Here is a 22,279-nt window from a genome sequence, read left to right on the forward strand (position 1 = left end):
AGCATCTGTGGCGCAGTTTTTTTTCCGAGTAATACACCCTAATCTCTATTCTCACATGAATTTTTGCTGCGTCCCTGTAGATTGTTTATTTAACAGGTATTTGTCTCAGTCTTCTTGATATTTCTAAAATGACTCATTGGGTTTTATCCTGGTGCACAAAGGTGTGGTTACATGTGATCCTTCTTTCTCTCACAGGCCACTTGTACTGGCTGACAGTGAGAGTTTTACTTTAATTCTCCTTCTTTTATAACCAGACAAGTCCTTAGATCTTTTACCCAGTTATCAGTAAAATTTGCGACTGCATCACACGTTATGCAAGTTTTAGAAGCACCAGTGTCGACTGTAGGCACAATAAACTCAACCCTGTGTGCCTAGTCATTGCTGTGCTGTAGTGTGTGATTTTTGTCACAATCATTGATTCATTTGTCCTTCGATTATTTTTATTTTTTGTTAGAAATTAGTTTAAAAAATGCAGGAAAGTCAGGAAAAATATCCATCACAGGTTCCCAGGAGCCCCAGATGGCATGATTAGTCTCACCAGCAGTGCAAAACCCAAAGAAAAGAAATAAATCATTTACGATAGGTAATAAGTATTTACAACAGTGACTAAAAACGGTTTAAACTACTGCATCAACTTATATACTTCATAGTTCCTTCACATATATACAGTGGCAAGAAAAACTTTGTGAACCTTTTGGGATTTCATGGTTTTCTGCATGAATTGGTCATAAAATGTGATCTGATCTTCATCTAACTCACAACAATAGAACAACAGTCTGCTTAAAATAATAGTACACAAACATTATATGTTTTCATGTTTTTATTGAACATAACATGTAAACATTGACAGTGCAGGATGGAAAAAGTATTATTTTTTATTTAGTGAGCCTATTGACTCTAGTACTCTGTCCTGGACCCCACACAGGTTCACCGTGTCAGGAATAAGGACCAGGCCTCAGTCATGTGCTACTAGCTGACTTCTGGAAAAAGGAAACTACACATGCAGCAGTCTCCTAATCAGCCAGTGTTTTCTAGTCATTTCTAGAAATATGCCCCTTTTCCTGATAGCAACTGCTGTGGAAATGTGCAGCCGGTCTTTTTAATTGGAGCACCGAGACAGAGTGATGCTGGAGGGCTGGTCGGCAGCGCTCCTCCTGCCTTCCAGAGAGTTCGGAGAGCCAGTGCTGTTGAGGAGCCGCCGCCCCCACGCACACCGAGACCCGGACGGACGGACAGGCAGCACGGAGCCGCTGGCCAGGAGTTGTCAAGAGGCGTTAATAACGCGAACTGTAGCTCTAAACCGACAAGACGTGTGACTGTAACGGAGGTAAGTATAGAAAGGAGAGTGACGGTGTTTCAGTGTTTTCATGGACACAGATGCAGGTTAGCAACTTACTAACTAACCTGTTAACATGAGCTAATTAACGGCTGTCAACAGGAACTCTAACTAACTTAGCTGTTATTAAAACACTCTCCACATAACGAAACTAACTTTTCTAATGAATGTTACTTCATGCTGACAGTCCGGCTAACTTTTTCTACTGTTATTACGCGTGTTGTCCTTTTCGACGCTTGATAAACTGAGTGGACCTGAATTAAAAAGTTATGCTAGTGACCGCGGCTAACAGCGGGTAAGTGATGGTGCTAACCCGCTGAGTGCGTCACTGAGTGCAGCCTGAAGGAAATGAGCAGAAAGATCCAGCCTCCAGGAATCAGACGAGAGACGAGGAGGAGGAGGAGGAGGAGGATGATGGCTGAAGATAGAGATGCTTTCCCCACTTCTAACTCCACAGTTACAGCTCTGCAGTCCGTACTGTACTGCACTGAAGATGGATATTAGCTAGTAGCTACAGTTGCTACTGAATGAATGTACTACCAGTCATTTTTAAATAACAGGGAGCCTGAGGTGTAGCTACTCATATTTATGATTTGACTGACATTGTTACTTAAAAAGCAACACGTTTTTCAATCTCACTTCAGATTTTAGCTAAATTCAGTGTTTTATTATTATTATTATTATTATTATTATTATTACTGTACTTTGGGGATGTCGCACATACATCAGTATGACTGTAAATGTGCCACTGTAAAGAAGCCTTTAAAACAACTAAACACACAAACAAATAAGAAGTAGCTAAATAATGGCATAGTTTAAAATGTTAAAATGATCACTCAAAGAAAACAGACAGCTGACACGAAAATATGAAGCAGACAGAAGAGAGAGTTCAAACAATATAGTGTTTCAACAGATGTACCACATGTAGATGCCACCAGAGAACCAGTCCCACAGGGTCAAAACTGTTGAAAGGTGGCTTAAAATGACTTTCCATGTGGCTTAACATTAGGCTGACATTATAGTGTATTGATGGTCTGCTGCTTTAGCAACAGTAAATATAGGGCCTGTTCCAAGACGTTCCTGCTTTCTGAGTCATTGTGATGACTGCTGCTGAGTGAAACTTGGAACAGCTCTTTATTTCAGGAGATAAATTTAAGGTTGTATTCAACAAATTGTCCTGTGTAAACTAAACTCTCATTTTATTTCTTGACTATTCTCAGATTATTTTTAGCAATTTTATACAGTATTATAAATATATAATTAAATAGCAAGTATCAATGCCTCAGAGTCCCAGAGTTGATGAATTCCAGTAACTTCTTTTCCCTCATGCCCTGAGGTATCCAGCCTAATATCACATAAGAAAAAGAACAGCAGAAAGTCATCACATTGGGGAAGTCTTAATTAGCCATTTATTCTTAAACTCCATGAATAAATTGTAGGTGAAAAATATCAACAATGAAACCTCTTAGCTCTGTGATGAAAAGTGCCATTTTGGCCTGGTGTGTATAAGGCTAGCTCAGGTGGTAGAGCAGTTGTCTACAAATCCCAGGGTTAGTGATTTGATTCCTGGTTCCTCCTAGTTAGCTGCAGAGGTGTCCTTGGAAAAGACACCAAAAACCTAGTTGTGCTGATATGTACTGTCTGGCAGCTTTTCAACCACAATTTCCCCAAGGGGATCAATAAAGTATGTAGTTGTTATTTACAGTAAACCTGGTTCCTTGAAAAGGACATTGCCTCCTTGTTTTCTGTTGCCATAGTAAATGCAGCCGTTGCCAAGCTGTCAGAAGTAGGGACGCCTGAAAACAGGTGCTGGGGAGCTTCACTTCATAGAGATGGTTTGTTTCTACTTCTGTTTGAGCAGCTCAGAGCCTGATAATAGCCTCATTACCACATAGTACAAATGTGCATCATGGTTGCCACCCACAGTGCTTAGAGAGAGCCAGAGACTTAAGCCAGAATTTTTGTTTAGTTCCAATATATGACAACTGATTTCTTTCACGTTCCCAGGAATCATGTCCAAGGGACCAGCAGTTGGCATTGACCTGGGCACTACCTACTCCTGTGTAGGCGTGTTTCAGCACGGCAAGGTTGAGATCATTGCCAATGACCAGGGAAACAGGACTACACCCAGTTATGTTGCCTTCACTGACACAGAGAGGTTGATTGGGGATGCAGCCAAGAATCAGGTGGCCTTGAACCCCAACAACACAGTATTCGGTATGAGACATTCTTCTTATCAAACTAAAGGCTCATTAGCACCCTTTGATGTTTGTATTTATATGTGGAATCTTTTATTGACTTTTCAGATGCAAAGCGTCTAATTGGACGTCGATTTGATGACAGTGTTGTCCAGTCAGACATGAAACACTGGCCTTTCACAGTCATTAATGATGCTTCACGCCCCAAAGTGAAGGTGGAGTACAAAGGAGAGACTAAGACCTTTTACCCAGAGGAGATCTCCTCTATGGTGCTGATCAAGATGAAGGAAATTGCAGAGGCATACCTTGGCAAGGTACGCCTGTCTGCTTTTTATTTTTGACTACAGAAATGCAGTGAGTGCACGAGTAATACACAATACATGTCTGCTATTTTGGCTGCAAAAAATTATTAATGCCCCATTACCTGCTGTAACTCAGAACCATTTCCTTCTTGCAGACCATAACAAATGCTGTGGTGACTGTGCCTGCCTACTTCAATGACTCTCAGCGCCAGGCAACCAAAGATGCAGGGACCATTTCTGGGCTGAATGTCCTTCGTATCATCAATGAGCCGACTGCTGCAGCTATTGCCTATGGCCTAGACAAAAAGGTAAAATGCCTGCACGAAACAGTTTTTTTAGGCTGCAATTAATTATTTTTCTGTACAATATTTGCTAAAAATATAATAAAAAGAAAATCAAAAATCAAAAACTTAAATATACTGATAGATTTGTAGTTACTGACATTGCTGATCATTAGAAAAAGTAAGGGTGGATAAAAAGTCAGCTACAGTAAAATAATTTGAAACCTCAGGTTGGATCTGAAAGAAACGTCCTCATCTTTGACCTGGGTGGTGGCACGTTTGACGTCTCCATCCTGACCATTGAAGATGGGATCTTTGAGGTGAAGTCCACAGCAGGCGATACACACTTGGGTGGCGAGGACTTTGATAACCGCATGGTGAATCACTTTATCTCTGAGTTCAAACGCAAGTACAAGAAAGACATCAGTGACAACAAGAGGGCAGTGCGTCGCCTGCGCACAGCTTGCGAGAGGGCCAAGCGCACTTTGTCATCCAGCACCCAGGCCAGCATCGAAATCGATTCTCTGTACGAGGGAATCGATTTCTACACCTCGATTACCAGGGCCCGGTTTGAGGAGCTGAACGCTGACCTGTTCCGAGGAACCCTGGAGCCTGTGGAAAAGGCTCTCCGCGACGCCAAGATGGACAAGTCTCAAGTGCACGACATTGTCTTGGTGGGAGGCTCCACTCGTATACCCAAGATTCAGAAACTGCTGCAGGACTTCTTCAACGGGAAGGAACTCAATAAGAGCATTAACCCTGACGAGGCCGTGGCTTATGGTGCAGGTATTGGCTTTTTTTTAGCAATGAATGTAACAGTAACTAATGTGTACTCATCAAAGCTACACATTTAAACCTCAACTTCACTCGTTCGTCAGCTGTGCAGGCAGCCATCCTGGCAGGTGACAAATCGGAGAATGTACAGGACCTGCTGCTGCTCGATGTGACCCCCTTGTCCTTGGGCATCGAGACTGCTGGCGGAGTCATGACCGTTCTTATCAAAAGGAACACTACTATCCCCACCAAGCAGACCCAGACTTTTACCACCTATTCAGACAACCAGCCTGGCGTCCTCATTCAGGTACGACCACTATCTTTAGTTTAGCTAAAAGAAGAAAAACAACATTTAATTCAGGTTCAGAAGGTCTTAAATCCCACATAAGTCATCACTGATGGGCTGACCTGACATTACATGTGCAGGTGTTTGAGGGTGAAAGGGCCATGACCAAAGACAACAACCTGCTGGGAAAATTTGAGCTGACTGGAATCCCCCCTGCCCCCCGAGGGGTCCCTCAGATTGAGGTGACCTTTGATATTGACGCCAATGGCATCATGAATGTGTCTGCTGTCGACAAGAGCACTGGGAAGGAGAACAAGATTACAATCACCAACGATAAAGGTAATGTGTAACCAGCTCACCTTGTCTTTAACTGTGAAATTTGGTGGACAGTTGTAACGTTGTTGTCATTAAAAAAAACATTTTTTGCATTTTTTCCACAGGTCGCTTGAGCAAGGAGGACATTGAACGTATGGTACAGGAAGCAGAGAGGTACAAGGCTGAGGATGATGTGCAGAGAGAGAAGGTGGCCGCCAAGAACGGCCTGGAGTCATACGCCTTTAACATGAAGTCCACCGTAGAGGATGAGAAGCTGAAAGGCAAGATCAGTGACGAGGACAAACAGAAGATTCTGGACAAGTGTAACGAGATCATCAACTGGCTGGACAGAAATCAGGTCTGAATTAGAAACATGCTCTGGTTTGTTGCTGTAAACTTGGCTAACGTTAAGTGGATAATGATTAGAAAATTAGGATGTTCGAGCTTCTTTTTTTTTCTGTATTTTCTCAGTCTGCAGAAAAAGATGAGTTTGAGCATCAGCAGAAGGAGCTGGAGAAGGTGTGTAACCCCATCATGACCAAGCTGTACCAGAGTGCAGGGGGCGTGCCAGGGGGGATGCCGGGCGGCTTCCCCGGAGCTGGCGGCGCTCCGGGAGGAGGAGCGTCCTCCGGCCCCACCATCGAGGAGGTTGACTAAACGAGATGTTTACACGAGTTTGACCTCTTTCCTCTGTTGAGTTTGGTGTGAAAGGTGATCGCATTCATAACGTCACAGTTATCTGAATCATATAGTCAGCACCATTAACCACAACTGTCTTGCCATGATTTAAGAGATTTTGTTTGCCGGGTTTAACTGTAGCACTTTCACTGTGGCTTTTTGGGTTGACAGTTTCACCAGGCATTTATGGCACGTTGCATTTAGTTAAACAAGCTAGTATTTGCATTACCACAGTGTTTGTTCTTTCAGGGGCCAAAATAGTTGCCTTCAATGTTCAGTATTTGCAAAATGAGTGTAAATAAACTTGTTATCAAATATGAACACATGCCTTTCTTTTCATCACGATGTTCATCACAGTTTTATGATGCCTTGTAATATTGATTTTACAGCTTGTGCTGTTTGTCATAAACCAAACCAAAGGTGGAACTTCCATTGTCTAAATACAATACTCTAGATGAGAGCTCTGACACTCATCTAAGTCTCAGTTCTTATCATGTCATGAAAGCAATGAGTTTTCACCTTCTACTGAGTACTGGTTAGACCTGCTGCCAGCTAGGCTTTTAGTACTGACGATAAGGGAAATAAGATACAATATAAAGGTTTACATGGAATTTTACAGCCATCATACAGTTATTGTATATACGGCTGTGACCTGGATACACTGTAAAGAAAACCACTGTACACCTCTATACTACATCTGTACTTAAAAGTTTTAATAATGATGTAGAGAGAGCATATAGACACCAGCTGCATTCTTTTTTTCCTCATTTATTTTGCTTATTTGTGAATATTTAGTAGGAAATGATAGCACAGTTTATTGGGGTATTGGTTCCTCTTGGCCAGATATTATGGACTGGATCTGCTATATGTGTGAGTTTGTGTTGATGTCTCTGGCAGGTCAGCGTGAGTTAGAGTTTCTTGGGCATTCATGCATCCTGTAGGCACACATGTAGAAGATACCTGGAAAGAAGGAAGTAATAAAACTAGGTATGAGAAGAAGTGCAATGTGTGGTCGGAACAGCAAAATAATAATGTAAGAAGGAGGAAAAAGATGCATTTAGTGGCATTCAGACCTGAGAAGAATGTGAGCACCACTGCCACCCAGCCTATTATATAGGACCAGGAGAACCGCCAGCTGCCATAGCGTTTACCATAGTAGTTCACTGTCACTCCTGTGTACACAGCCATGGCCAGCAACACAAAGAAGCCTGCACAAGGTGAGAGCGTTAGTCTTAACTGAGGAAAAACAAAAAACGTCACTATGTCAGAGAGGCTTGTGTGTGGAGAGCTCACAGGAGATGAAGAAGAGGATCCCGGCTGCAAAGGTCTTGTCAAAGCCATCAAAGGAGGAGTAGTGGATGAAGGCCATGACACCAATCACAATGCCGATGAAACAAGCCAGCAGAGAAAGAATCATGAAGGCCCGGGTGGCGTCCCAGTAGGCTGCAGGTGACAAGGAGACAAGGACAGTCTGACACCTGAGGGACCACATGTCCAGAAATAACAGGAAGGATTCTAAATGTTTATAGCCGTTTCCTGTTTTGTATAATCAAATGGTTCATTCTAGTGTAGGTGTATTTCATTTTCCGCTGTGCCTTTCACAGCTCAAGTTTGACATCTAGTGTTTGGCAGTGGATATGTACTTGTTGCATTACATGAAAGACAGTTGACTGAACATGAAACCATATAAATAAAATAGCTCTATACACACATACACAAAAAAAAGACAGACTATTCCTTTAAAGGCACCTACAAAGCTCCAGAGAGCTGTAACTCCAGTGATGATCAGGGTTAGCACTAAGGTTACGGACTGACTGTCAGCAAACTAATAAATAGAAACCAGGATGTGTCTGCCTGCACCCACGCAGAGGAAGACACCGGGTGAGTCTTACCGATGCTGTCTGTGTGTGTCATGCATTTCCCAGGCACACAGTACCGCCACAGGCCCTGGTGCACATAATTGCTTGAGTGACGGTACTGCATCCAGTAGTCAGTTGCCGTGGAGACAATGAGGAGTATGTTCCCGACTCCAGCACAGAACAACCCACCTCCCATGAAGCTGTACATCCTGCCAAAAAAATAATTAAATAAATAAATAAAAATATTGAGTGACACGGAGGGAAAACAGAGCAGGTCGGGGCCCCGTCACATGTGGCCCCTGCTGTACCAATTACTGCGAGTACTTCCTGTTACCGAGCACGGGGTGCACACTGGGTATGAATAAAACAGTATCCAAATGCATTCAGCAGGGTGTCACAAATGTGCTGGAGCTGGACAGACATGATTATCGAAACATTACTCAGTAGACAAGACCAGTGAGGGGAAGGTGACAAGGTGGAGAAGGAGGCAGCTCGGTCCGACAAGTCGTTAACCTCTAACACAGGCAGACCCATCACCTTCAAACCCACAAATATTTATGTTCAACTCACCTAAAGATACTAAACACAGCAAAGGGAACAGAGGGAATACGTGGATAAGATGATGGACAAGACAAGACAAGCAGTTTCTCTGGATTCCTGATCATACAGACATGTAATTAATTTCTGTCCAGCCTCTTTTTAAAGTTAAAGGGAGGTTTAGGGAGGAATTACTGTGGTTAACAGCCAAATGCAGACATGAATTAAAAGACTGCCTCACACAGGTGTACATATGACATGTCACACATTCTCTTTTTATCTTGGTTACCTACCTTAATCTTTTATTTTCCTCTCAGAAAACAGGATCCCAAAGCACAGAGGAGCCCAATATTGCCCAGGGAGTCAGGAAAGTTTTGTTTTTGCGCAGGAAACCGAGCGAACAAACGGGCTGATGGAACAATGGAGCATGCTGAGCCACAACCAATCACAGAGGATGAGTTTTGTTTTTTGGGGAATCTGCTGAAAATACAAAACTGCTAAAGCGCTGCGCACATCTCAGTGATACTCATGACGCAGCGCTTCTCATTCAAAGTGCTACACAGCCGCACACTGTCACGCTGCGCTGGCCCCTACCCATAGTGCTGCTGGAAAAGCTCATTATTATTTTTAAAATGAATAAATTAGAGCTTATATTAAGAAATAGATAAAACTGTCACTACGAATCATATTTGAGTTGATGTGATTTGGACAAATCCTGCTGCACATCACGCTGATGCTGAAGTAACTCACTTTGTGAGTGTCTGCCTCACAACTAAAGGTTAATGTAAGTATCCAAACTAGGTCCCATTGTTAATTTTTCCTTTTTTCTACCCAGCACAACGGGATGTTGTCCCTACACATAGCAGTTGTGTAGCACGTTTCAAAGGAAGTACACTTTTGCCTTTCACTTCATAAACAGATAAAATAATCTGACTCTTCACGTCATCACGTGAACATTAGTTCATGCTGTTGTCAAAATATGTAATGTACAGAACATTTATTTTGCCATTGTGGCGGTAACTTCACCACATGTGCTGACAGTTCAGAAAGCTTTGTGCATACACACTGTATGTTCCTGTTACTGGCTCATGGAACTCATGCAATGTGGAGATGGAGGACTGGCACAGCAGCAGCATGAGTTGTTGTTAATCTGGATGGAGCCTAAAACACAGACGCTTAGAGATAGACAATAAGGATGAGCTGTTATGGGAAATCCATTAGTCAGGGTGATAAGCTGAACCATTGTACATCTAGAATTAGTATCCTGTGGTTGTTTGCCTCCACCAACCAGTCAAGGTGCTGCTACATGGATGTTTATCCAGATTCATATTCAGTTCATCCATGAGTCCAAGTGGACAGTTGGGTCAGATGTAATTAAATTCTCTCCAGCTGTTCCTGAGATGTGCCCAAGAATTAGACAAACAAGAATATGATGAACACAAGGTGAGTGTGACCTTTGACCTTTGGTCAAATCCAAACACCATCGAGTCCAAGTGGGCACAAATTTGAAAAGATTTAATCTAAGCTTTGCTTAGATATCCCATTCACTAGAATCAGTTCGCCGCACGGAACAACTGATAGACAACCTCTAAAACCTAATGCCTCTGGCAGCTTCCACCCAAGCTAGGCGCCTCTCCGTACAACACCTAACCTAACCCTAACTTTCTTGGACACCCTCCTCAGGGAGCCTGACAGAGAAAATGACAGAGGAGTGGTGAGAGGTGACTTGGTGAACTGTGTCGTTGTCTGGGACAGCATCAGATTTCACTGCTTTCCTAACACCATATTCTCCATTCTCGACTTTGTTTTCCTGCACAATTAGTGAAGTATAGTATGTAGTAGAAGTACTGAATATGGTATTGTAAGGTACATGGCAGGTATAGTAAGCTCCCAACCGGTCGAGGCAGATGGCCGCCCACACTGAGCCTGGTTCAGTTGGAGGGGATGAAAAGAGCAGACGTGTTTTCAGGGAGAAAATCTGGAGTGAGGTGGATGAAAATCTGTGACCACACAGACACTGCAGCGTCCTGTGACTCTGTGTTGCTGTAGCACACACGAGCTGGAGATCTTGTCTCCACAGCACATTCTGTTGTTGAACCTTTCCTGTACGTTTACCATAACACACAGCGGCGTGGCAGCGATCTGTTCTCCCCTCTGTTTTACAGGTTCACTCAGCTGCACTGTATCCAATTTATGTGTTAGCGGAAAATCTAATTACTGCCGCACATTAGTGCAAATGTAAGTGCCTCACTGTGAGACAACAGCTAAACATTTTAAGAACCTCGACTTACACGATGATAATGGAACGTTTCATTTTGATAGTGTTGACTCTGCTTTTGAAACATGAGCTAAAGGTAAGTGGGTGAGGTACAGTCTATCCTTTAGTGCATGAACTATACTGTGCATGATAGTGAAGTTTGAGGACATGAGCCAAAGCTATTGAGAAAATATGTAAAAACAGTAAACAAACAAACAAACAAACAAACAAAAACATGTTTACAGAGAAAACAACCTCATACAACAGTGAATCTGCATCTGTGAATGTTTAACGTGGTCAAACAGTGTGAAATGACAAGCAGAGCTGTGGGTTTGTGCACTTTGGGTGAAGGAGCTGCAGTAAAAGTGATTTATCTCGCTTGTAACAAGTGGTAAAGAGCACGCGAGGGGGAGTAGGAGTTAAGAGTGAGAGGCTGCTGGGTGAAAAATGTTCTTTTCCTTTGCTGCGTTGATGGTGAAAAGAGGCAGGAAGCAACCATAGAAAGGTTTTTAATCAGGGACGTGATGAGAGTCTTTGATAGAGCTACATACTGAACAATTAGACTGTGACTGTGTACTATATTTAGAAGGTTATTCTACACATGATGCAAGAGTGCAGCTCAGTTTAGAGTGGTGGGTTACACTGTACAGTATGTGTACAGCTGGGATTGACTCCGGCACCTCTACTAACCTTTATACTTACCGTATGAGCTTTAGATGATGGATGGATGGATGGATGTGCTGTACGTGTGCAGTGGGCTACGACTTGCAGGTGACATTTAGATTCAAGTTAATTTTATTTGTTCATACACAGTGGAAATTCAAAATGCTTCACATCAGCATCAAAGCAAATTGACCATAAACTCATAGGAAATTAAAATGACAGCGCATAATGTCAGAGATGAAATTACTCAAGTAAGTAAAAGTGCAAGTACTTGCCTAAAAGTACTGCATTACAAGTAGAACTCATTATTGATTCGATGATGTTGATTACATTTATCTGAAAAATTATGGCAAACAATATGAAATAATGACTAAACTTATGTAGGGTAGAGCTGATTTTAACCACTGTATGCACAGGTAGGGAACCCACATTAATATATCATCTTTTATTAGTTATTTATTTATTAGCTTATGTTTTCTAAGGTAGAAGTAAAAAAAATCCCTTTAACAGGAAAAACAAATGTAAGAAACGTCAGGAAGAGCAACAGGAAGACTCTTCTTCCCGGGTGTCCAGGCCAGTGTTCAACAGTACAACATCCCAAAAACAAATGAGTCACAGGCCTGAAGACACATGGGAACAGCTGTGGCTGATCTCAGGTTATCTGGTGGTTTATTCCACAGAGCAGGACCAAAGAAACTAACAGCTCCCTCTGAGGATATTATACTGTAGACACTCTGTACGTGAACAACAAGGCGGATGGCATCACAGGCCTGAACTGAAAGCTGGACCTTTGGCAGCATCATGTAAACAATTTCAGTTCCTTGGAAGCTTTTGAACCAGACACACCACAGATTTATATCTGCTAATGGTAAACTAAGTGAGACACTTCACTTTAATCACTTATTTTTGTGTCCTTATCGAGAGCAGTGGGTGCTGCAGCGCGCTGATGTTCAATAAGCCTTTTTCACGGAAGACATTTTGAAATGTCACAGTCTGACAAGCACGGGGAGAAATAATTAAATGAACGATAACTGCTTTCTGTGTAGCTGCCCTCAGTTTCAGCCCCCCCCCCCCCACTGTCACACCACTATGCCTTACTGCAAAAAGGGTCAACCATAGGCCTGTTTTTTACCAACATCATTCATCATCATTATTATTTCCCAACACCACAAAATGCATCAGATCAGTTGCTTGTCCCAAACGTGACCACTAGGTGCTGCCTTTTAGTCTTTAGTCTTGCTACAGAGAATGATTCACCGGATAGATTTTCTGTCATGTGAATGGTTTATTACCACAGATGCAACAGATTATATGTAAATCTGAAGTGTTAATGTTGCAATGTTTTTTTCCAGGAAGCTTTAGAAAATTACTTGGAAAACAAGGGGAATTCACTGACCCATAAAGTGAAGTTTTATTATTTATAATTTCTATAAAAACTAGTTAAGCTTCTCTACAATATTTGCACATGCCTCCTTACAACTGGTTGTTTCCATGGATTTTAAATTCCATTTCTACTCAGGAATGTGTTTTCCTCATTGTTACTATACACAGATGTCAGTTTTAACATAAAAAAAGACTATTTTCACCTTTGTTTAGTAAAGAGAGGAAGTTTCTCTGGGCTTAACGTAAATGTTGGGTGCAGAGACACATTACAGCGAGTCTGGAAACCAGTGGAGGTCCAATCTTCATCTTACAGAGTGATGTGGTCAAATGAGGAGCTGGAGTTGTACGGCTTTTTAAACAATGTCAAACACTATTTATTAGTTTATTAGTATTAGTAGAGGCATTTTCTTACATACAGAAGATAAAAGATGTTTGGATGTCTAGAGTCTTTGCAGTAATTTAAATTGCTTTTTATTGCTTAAAAAAACTTGTTGCAGTGGAGGATGTCTGTAGGCATGTGAAGCACTGGTCAAGCTGAGCTGTCTGTGTGTGTTTGTGCAGGAGGGGAGCTATAAACCACACAGACCCTAATCCACTCTATGGGCCTGAAAGCATAAAATTGTAGAGCCATTCTAAATTGCATAACCCCTTCAAATTGCATCGGATTACCATTATCCTCCAAGCCCAGTGAGGCCCAGTGCTTACAAGATTTGCCAAGGGCAGCGGAGTCCAACTCACGGTTTCCATGCCACACGACTGCCTCCCTGCCAAACTACTGTAGTACTTCAGCTAATAAGATCTGTGGACGAGAGGCACATATAGTACAGCAGATGAAGGTACAGACATGAAGAAAGCCTTTCAAATCCCACAGCTGTCACGTTTTATGAGTCGTACAGTGAGATGAAGGTTACCTCCTCTCATTAAGCTTGAATATGCCTGTTCACAGTGCTGCAGTGCGAGGAAGGCATCAAATCACAGAGATTCTACCAGGGAAGTCATTTTACTGCAGCGTTAGATAAACCCTGAGCTCCTTCAGACCTCAGCAGGGATGTTTGGCTCTCATAGAAAAATCTGAGCTCACCCTTCTGTTCTCTCTCTCTTTTTTTTAATTTTATTTTGGTCTTTTGCTTTTATCCTCTGTCTTCTCTTGATACTCCTGTCCAGAATTATCCAATGTGTTGCTTCACTTTGCTCTCACCACAGAACAGATTGTCCTCTAATCTCATGCATAATACCACCACTACTACTACTACTACTACTAATACTACTACTACTAATACTACTACTACTACTACTACTAATAATAATAATAGCAATGATAAATATATGTTAGATGTTGTATGTTAAATATATGCTAAAGCTATGACCTAATATTTCCCAGCATATTATCATGTTACCATGCTAACATTTACTAAATTGCCCTAAATATGAGAATTGGTTTGACTGGTTTGATAGGGTTTTATTTTGATCACACTAAGATACAATATGTCAGCATGCTTTGTTTTATTTATTACACAATACTGCACTATATTATCTCCCTTACAGGGTGTTTTATTGCGCATGAGCAGCAATTTGGTAAACTACTTACATAAAATGTGCATTATTCATGACCACCATCTCTGATTGGCTGTAGGTTCTGCCCCCACACATACTCCTGGTAAATCACAATATGACCTAATAATAATGCAAATCCTCTGCAAGGAGAAGAACCTGCTGCTGCACAGTTGAGGCTTCAACACGATGCTTGTTTTAAAACTTTATCAAAAAGCCCATTTACTCTGCAGGAACATTCCCCAGTGAATGAGAGACTAACTCGGTTCCACCAGCAGTACCAGGGCCTAGATGTTGTTCTGGGGCCATGTAGTTCTACTCCCAATAAGTCCTTCATTGGGTCATAGTTCTTTCTGACGGTTCAGGAACTATTGGGACGGGACCTGAAGGATTGCTCAAGTATTGTGATGCATTTTACACACCTGGCATTTTTAAAAACCACACATGGGAATTGTTTTGTTTTACATGGTTTCCATGCACTGCAGGATGGAGCAAAGAGATTTGACTAGCTCCATATGTGTCATTCAGTGTAGTGCTGAGCGGAGATGGTACTGTATTAAAATCTACATTCGATTGTGTGCAGTTTCAAATCTGTTCACTTTTTAGTCAAAAAAAAAAAAAAAAAAAACAGTTACCATCACCCTATTTCACACTAATTTTCTTGTTTTCCAGAATATTAAACCCCCTCAAATGTTTTTTACAAGCTTTCATATAAAAACTTTGAAGATGTGACTGTGATCTAGTTAATAAAACTGTGCTTTAGGGTTCTGGAGCGCTTCATGAATGTTTTTGTCTTCTTCGGAAAACAAGTACACAAAGCATTAAATAAGAGATCCAACTTAGTAAATCACAAATGATTAATTCAAGAGCATGATTTATTTAAGGATTGACACTATTGTTTGTATCCACAACACCTCCAAGGCTAAAAACTATTCGTGTACCAAATTTCACAGCAATCCCTCTAAAAAGTTTTGGGATGTTTGAGATTAGAACTCAACAGGAACGAAGCATTTTTGTAAGAAATGTTTTATTGGTCAGTTTAAAAATCTTGACAGCAAACAGGTGATCTACAGGGATACCACAGTACACAGCCACACAGAGATGTGAGATAAGAACAGTAACACACAGGAACACTACACACACATGCACTGACACGCACCCACACGCCAACGTGATGGATTATTAATCAGATTTTTTGTCCTTCCCACTCTTTCATCAAAAACACACATCATCATGGTTTCATGGTCCGGAGTAAACAGAAGATACATTCAATAATCTGCTGTACAATGATGTAATTGTTACATTTACTTCCCATTGCCTAAAAATACAGTACCCCCTCCCCCCCAGGTGCATTTTAAGTAATATATCTGATCATGTCTTTTAAAAAATTGCAAAGATGTCTATCTACACAGAGCGGTGGTGAAGGAAATCATAGAAAATAAAGATGAAGTAGTTCAAATAAATTACAAATTATAGAAATAGTTTGTGAAAAGGCAGATGGCAAACCTTGACACGTTCCCTTTTATTTTCATAAGAGACAGTGGCAACAGACGCTCGCAGAGAACGGGAAATCAAGAGAGGAGAAAGGAGGATGTCATGTCACATAATCAGCTTCTGTCTACATGAGGCTCTGGAGAGAAAACACACAGCACGCAGTGTCGTGAAAGAGCTGCAGACAGAGGTTACATCCAGAAACATGAAGGTAGATTAACAGCGTCCAACACTGAACTGTTCCGTTTTTGCTAGATTCCTGTTCATTTACAAATAATCTCCCAGAAACTGCAAATCTACCTTCATATAACAGCACAGACTGCCTGATGGGTCTGGAGTGCTAAATTTACACGTTAGAAATGTGTCGGGTTTTTAACAGAACCCCAAATAACAAGGAGAAAGTTGGGAACTTCTCCTTTTCTGGAGTCACTGTATTAGACTGCTACTTTTTTTTTTTAGCAACTGGTAACTTCTGCCAATCACTGTCACAGGGAAGCTGACAGGCAGCTCAAACTGCCCCCAGTTTACTGTGGAGCTGACTCTGACCCACAGACCCACACACACTATCCAGACAGTGTGTCTGCTCAGCAGCTCCTATGTCCAGACATACCTCATCTCGCCCTCCACCGGCAGCGGAGGGTGGTGGAAAGACTCGTCCACCCAGGGACCCGGAGCCTGGCATCTGGACCTTGGGCAGGAAGCCAGACTGTCCATATGGGATTACATTCTCATCTGCAGAGGACAAAGATGACAAGAAAACAAATCAGCCAACGTTACAGCTGTATTTATATAGATTAAATCCTACATGATGACTGAAAATAGACCCCCTGCTACTAAAAGTGGAGCTGCTACTATGGGTTATATGTGTATGTGGGTACACTGGTGGCAGCTGGTTCTTCCTAAGCTTAAAGAGATTGATATGAAGCATCACAATAATATTAATACAAATCTACTTGAGGTCCAGCTGCTGAAGCAAGATGCCGCGCTGCCAGAACAGAACTGTTCTTTTAGTTTGTTTTTACACGTTATCTTTTTCAGTTTGGTCACAGATATTGCAGTGACCATGGTACACTATTACTTACTCTGCGATAACCACTTCGTAGGTCCCCTCCTTTGGGATGAGAGATGTTCCCCCCTCTTCGGAAGAGTCGAGTCGCTCCCCTCCTTTTCTTCACTGTCTGTTCTGCTGTGGCTCAAAACGTCAGCTAAGAGCTGCAGGGAGGTGTCTGGTGGGGGAGGTGCTGGTGGAGGAGGGAGCCCTGCATATGATTGATCCCTGATGATTAATCAACTATGGGCAAAGTTAGGACTGCTTTAAAGGAGTAGTCTGACATTTTAATAATTCTGCTCATTTGGCTTCTTGCCAAGTGTTCTGATTGAGATATGAAGATTCAGCTTCACATTAAGACTAGAAACAACAGAAAACAGACTAAACCTAAACTACAATTCAGAAATAACGTTCTATCTTGTTTCTTGGATATGACCTGTTGCTAATCTATGAGCAGAGAACTCTTCATTCAACCTTTTAGACCATTTATATAACATGTCTACAGTCTACTTGCAAACAGGTTTTCTTTTTTAGATACAAACTGCATGTCATACCTGCGTGGCTATGTAGCTCCCGTTTCTGTTGTCCATCCTTGTGAGCTTTTTTCTTACTCCTGGATCGGTGTGTGTGGGCTGCAGGGCTCAGCTCAGCGACTTGAGCAGGAGATTGTCCTGACAAGACAGCACACTGATGTCATCCTCAGGAAACTTTGAGGAAACTAAAGCACACTAAGCAGTACTTTGAGCAAATGCGACAGGATTCTCGTGTACAAATACTTTCTGTTAGGTAACATCATAAACTAAATTATACATGACACTGTGTGGTTGTGCACTGCCCCTTGGGAAGTCCCTTTTAAAGACGTGAGGCATTAAACTGAATTCAAACCGACCTTTGCTGAGGCTTTCCTCCTTGAAGTTGTCTGCCCATTGGCTGGTGTGGTGCATCTCGCTGGCAACCTGGGCCTTGGAGTTGGTAAACAGATCTGGGTTGGACTGAGAGCCTGAGTGGTGACGGGCCAAGAGGTCAAAGTGCTGCAGCCGTAGACTGTCGCTGGCCTTGTGCATCTCTCGCTGGGGGGAGCACATCAGCGTTCCTGTATGGTGCAGCTCGTCTGGTTTGCAGGGCAGGCTGGAGAGTTCCTCCCTGGAAGTGTCCACCAGGTAGGTTCTGGCTGGCAGTGGAGGACACCAGTCATCATCGTCCTCCTCGGAGCTAAAAGACAGTGAGTAACAGCAGCATGACTGTGTGCTTTGGAGGGACACATTGCACACGTGAAACCTACTTACAGGATGTTTATTTGAGTAAATAAAACTAATCTATAGCCATGCTAGTGGCTGTGCAGTGCTGTTTTTCTAAATCAGTGCTTTGAGCTACATGCTTATGTCAACCAGCATACTCACAGTAACCACACGAATATGCAAATAATACTGCATTTAGATGGTGGTGACACATACACATGAATCTTTAGTCATGCAGCTCTGTGGGTTGTACAAGCACAGTGGTACAGTGTGTTAGACAAAACAACACATCCGAAGCGACATACAGCTACTGTGCAACGAACACCGACAACAGAAATCTATATAATTAGAGACTTCTTGGATTTATGAAAAATAATATAAATGCTAAGTTCATAAGGAAAACGGAAGGAGGACATATTCAAAGAGGACAAGATCCGCCATGATTTCTGTTGTCACTTTACTGCCTTCAGGTCTTGTGTAATGACGGACGTGTCATTGAAAATGGAAAGCACTAATCTAAACTGTCAGATAGTGGCTAATGTCATTACAAAATACACAGCACAGCCAGAACAGCCCTCCGATCAGCCACCCCGTTATGTCTGCAGTCTAATCTGTCAGAACTAGTTAGAGGAGACGCTCCCCTCTGTAACCCCAAAGCCCAATCGACTGACTGCCTGCAGACGCAACTGTTGTTAATTTAAAAACTCCCCAGACTCCAAACTTCACTCGAGTTTTGGTTGACATCCTTGGCAGAGTTGCAGGGCAAGTTTGATTTCCATCTCCCTTAACTCTCTGTGTCATTTAGGTGAAGTCAGATGCCTTGATGCCAATGATTAACTGACTGAAAGAATATTAGGCTACAAACAGCAACTGTGCTCTTAGAGTAGAAGGAAGATAACAGTGATTAGTCTCACCTCTGCTGCTCCTCGTCTTTGTCCGTCTTTGTGTGACCTCTGTCTTTGTTGGCAGGAAGAGGCAGCGACAGAACATCCACCCAGGTCAGAGGAGCTGACTTGGACGAGGAACCAGTAGACATCTGCTTTACCAGTTTGTCTATGAAGACAAAATCCATCATATAGTGTGCAAGGTGTAATTACTGTGCCTTCATCGTGCGCTCTCGAACCTACTTGACTGAACTCTCTTTTTTTAAACATACTAAATACAAGCTTTCAAACACCTTCTTTGTCCTCACTTTGCCCATGAATAGCTAAAGGACATTTCTTTTAACTGACCATTTCTTTTTTCATCTTTGAGATGATCTTAAGATTCTCTAGAATTATTGCATCTGAAACTGACTGAGCCGCTGCAATCCTGTATGCTCTTAGATGCAATATGTCACCATTCAAATACTGCCTAAATCTTAAGGCCAGGAACATTTCTCAGTAACACCTTTAAATAACATCTGACAGTAAAATTCATGTAAGAATTAATATACATGATATATATTGTACGTTAAACCACACAGTAAAGCTCTTAAAGTTATACAGCACCTCTATTAACTGTAAATTATTTTTGCATTGGCCTTACTCACATATTTTTTATTAATATGTCCCCATCTCTACCTGCATCGTTAAGATGCTGCTAAAACATGAAAGTCAAATCCGTATTTTTAATGCAACACAACAATGCATGTCCACAGACTGGTGCTTCACTCTGTATATTCTGCTTTTGACTTATACAAAAGTCATTTGTATATGTGTGTGTGTGTGTGTGTGTGTGTGTAATGGTAATTGATGTCTTAGTGTGAAGTACATATTGTATGTATGCTTTGAAACAGATAAAATGTGTGGGTGGCTGGAAGCCCACATGTACTGTACATATACAGTGAAGCATATGTTTAACACTGGTGCAACTATTGCGCTGCAACATGTTTATTCTCGGAGACAGTTTTTGTTTTAAATAATTAAATCAACTTATGTTCAAGTAACCATGGTAACAATACTCATGCTTCACACTACATGACACGATAGCTCCCTGGGTAGAGTCCCCATTACAAAAGAAATGCAATTAGATGTATTACATCAGGTGAGTCATAATCACGTTTCCTCCCTGCTATTAAAATCAAATGGATCATATCCTCACCCTTACTCTTCTTGGTATGCTGTAGCTTGGCGTATTCAGACCCAGACTGACCAGACTGGATGGTCCAGTGGTCCAGATCCTGCTCCAAACCCACAAGTCCAGTGTTTGACAGGATTGGATTGCTGCTGTATGGGTCTGGACCCTGGTTGTAGGACGCGCTGGAGTAGGTGTCGTAGTACGCCAGCAGGTCGTCCTCAGCAGCCGTGTTGATGGTGCTGTAGATTGGACTGTCGTTAGACGCCATGCTGTGCTTCTCCGACTGGTTTGGGTAGTTCATGATGCCAACGGCTGAACAGCAAAAGACTGTGTTACACTAACAGCAACAATCATCTACTCAAGTACAAGTATCCTAAAACTGTTGTTTCACCAAACGTTCAAAGTCAAAGAGCTCTTACTGTTGTAATATCTGTCCGAATCCACTTTGCCCGAGCAGCAGTTGACGGACTCTTTGCTGTTATGAGTGAGGTTTGTAGTGGGCCACGAGTCGGCCAGCCACGGGTAGTTACCCATATTTGATCCCAGCAAGCCAGGCCTGGAAGGGGAGGTGGTGAGATCTATTTTTAAAATAGAATACACAGAAGCAACTATTATCTGAGTCAACTTATGAGCTTCAGTTTACCCTCCGTTAATGATTCCAGATCCTTCACTGTGAGCAAAGCCAACTGGAAGAAGAAGAAGAAAAAACAGTCCGTTTAAAATCTCATTTTACAGTCGAAAAGATAAAGCTTTTGTCTAAAGACGCACTTGAAAGTAGATACATTTTGGACTCAATTATACAGTTTATCCCACACAGTGTTTAAGGGTACAGATTTAAATCAATACTTTATAAATATACGCTGTTGACCTACATACACAAAGAGGCATAAAACAGATTCATGCACAGTATGCCTGCAGTACATAAAAATGCAGATGTCATTTGATGAATCAGAGAAGCTGGTTCTTTCTTGCACCATATGAGAAAACAGGACTATAACAGACTTCTGGTTGAATGTGAACTACTATAATCTTTAGTCATTAGCACAGCAGCAATAGTCATTGTGAAATATTTATGCAAGAATCGAATTGCATATGTTGTTCTTAAGGCCTTGAGCTGTCTATTGAGGATTTATATATAATCTATCAAAAACAGCTTTGTGCCAAGAGCATATTCTAAAATACACTGTACATAGTGGTAACTGTTAACATATACTTGACTCAGTGTGTTTTCACTGCTTTCCTTTATTCCTGCCATAAAAACTGCCCAGTGGGGATAAATACATTTCAATTAACTGAATGTGCACTGCTTATCGAAATCCAAGCTAAAATTGAAAACATTCATCACTGCTGCAGAGATAGATCCCAGCGGTCTATTAGGAGGTCACTGTCATTTGTTGAAAACCAAACCCAATGGTTTGTGCTACAGCAAATGCAGTCCTCTTTTATGTCCTCTTTATTGAACGAACATATAAAAGATGGATAAGAAGTAATAACTGTCAGAATTTAAATCACCCAGAGTCATGTCAGAATAAACGTTTCTACTTTCTTACACTAGTCCTTAGCAAGCTCAATCTAAATTTGACAGTTAATACTTTTAATTGGGACTTTTGACTCACTTACCTGCTGGTGTGTATGCAAAGGATGTGGTATAGTGTCCCAGCTGCTTCCTCCTGCGGTGGCGACAGTACAGCCAACCACTGAAGCCCGTCAGCACCAACCACGCAGCTACCCCGAGTCCTGCGATGAAGGCCGGCTGGCGGATGACGCCTGTAATCTGCTCCGATATACTGAGGTTACGGCCTTTCTTCACAGATGTTTTGTCCATTGCTACAGCTAAAAAAAAAAACAAATCTTAATAGTGAAAGGAGTAGAAGACCTGTTGGAGTGTTTGTAGTGAGCTGGTGCTGTTTACATTATGTTATTAACAACCTAGTCACAGTTTAAAGGAACAGTCTGGCATTTAAAAAATTCATAGATGGAGACAATATCACTCCCATCCCTCTGTCACTAACCAGAACAAAACC

The 22,279-nt window shown here is 41.8% G+C and overlaps 3 protein-coding genes across 3 annotated transcripts in view; 1 reads left to right on the forward strand and 2 right to left on the reverse strand.

The window, feature by feature from the left end:
• The first annotated feature begins 972 nt into the window (after nt 1–972).
• On the forward strand, nt 973–6,491 carry hspa8b (heat shock protein family A (Hsp70) member 8b). Its single transcript, XM_026369378.1, has 9 exons — nt 973–1,327; nt 3,344–3,553; nt 3,643–3,848; nt 3,992–4,144; nt 4,348–4,903; nt 4,996–5,198; nt 5,318–5,516; nt 5,618–5,850; nt 5,964–6,491. Exons 2-9 carry the CDS (start codon nt 3,349–3,351, stop codon nt 6,147–6,149), a joined length of 1,941 nt encoding a protein of 646 aa, XP_026225163.1. The 5' UTR covers nt 973–1,327; nt 3,344–3,348; the 3' UTR covers nt 6,150–6,491.
• Nucleotides 6,492–6,938: 447 nt separating this feature from the next.
• lim2.3 (lens intrinsic membrane protein 2.3) lies at nt 6,939–8,237 on the reverse strand. Its single transcript, XM_026378167.1, has 4 exons — nt 8,063–8,237; nt 7,464–7,613; nt 7,244–7,378; nt 6,939–7,130 (listed from the first exon to the last, which is right to left on the reverse strand). The coding sequence occupies exons 1-4, from the start codon at nt 8,235–8,237 to the stop codon at nt 7,069–7,071; spliced, it is 522 nt and encodes a 173-aa protein (XP_026233952.1). The 3' UTR covers nt 6,939–7,068.
• Nucleotides 8,238–15,459: 7,222 nt separating this feature from the next.
• zgc:77784 (Ig1_Robo domain-containing protein) overlaps nt 15,460–22,279 on the reverse strand; it is a 44,243-nt gene continuing 37,423 nt past the window's right edge. The window contains exons 17-26 of the mRNA XM_026363820.1: nt 21,876–22,088; nt 20,899–20,941; nt 20,675–20,811; nt 20,280–20,567; nt 19,112–19,250; nt 17,849–18,171; nt 17,514–17,630; nt 16,994–17,170; nt 16,522–16,643; nt 15,460–16,050 (exon numbers count right to left, since the gene is read on the reverse strand). Coding sequence (XP_026219605.1) covers nt 16,039–16,050; nt 16,522–16,643; nt 16,994–17,170; nt 17,514–17,630; nt 17,849–18,171; nt 19,112–19,250; nt 20,280–20,567; nt 20,675–20,811; nt 20,899–20,941; nt 21,876–22,088 — 1,571 coding nt within the window. The 3' untranslated portion in view covers nt 15,460–16,038. The remainder of the gene's footprint in view (nt 16,051–16,521; nt 16,644–16,993; nt 17,171–17,513; nt 17,631–17,848; nt 18,172–19,111; nt 19,251–20,279; nt 20,568–20,674; nt 20,812–20,898; nt 20,942–21,875; nt 22,089–22,279) is intronic.

This window comes from Anabas testudineus, chromosome 13 (assembly GCF_900324465.2).
Source record: "Anabas testudineus chromosome 13, fAnaTes1.2, whole genome shotgun sequence".
NCBI lineage: Eukaryota > Metazoa > Chordata > Actinopteri > Anabantiformes > Anabantidae > Anabas > Anabas testudineus.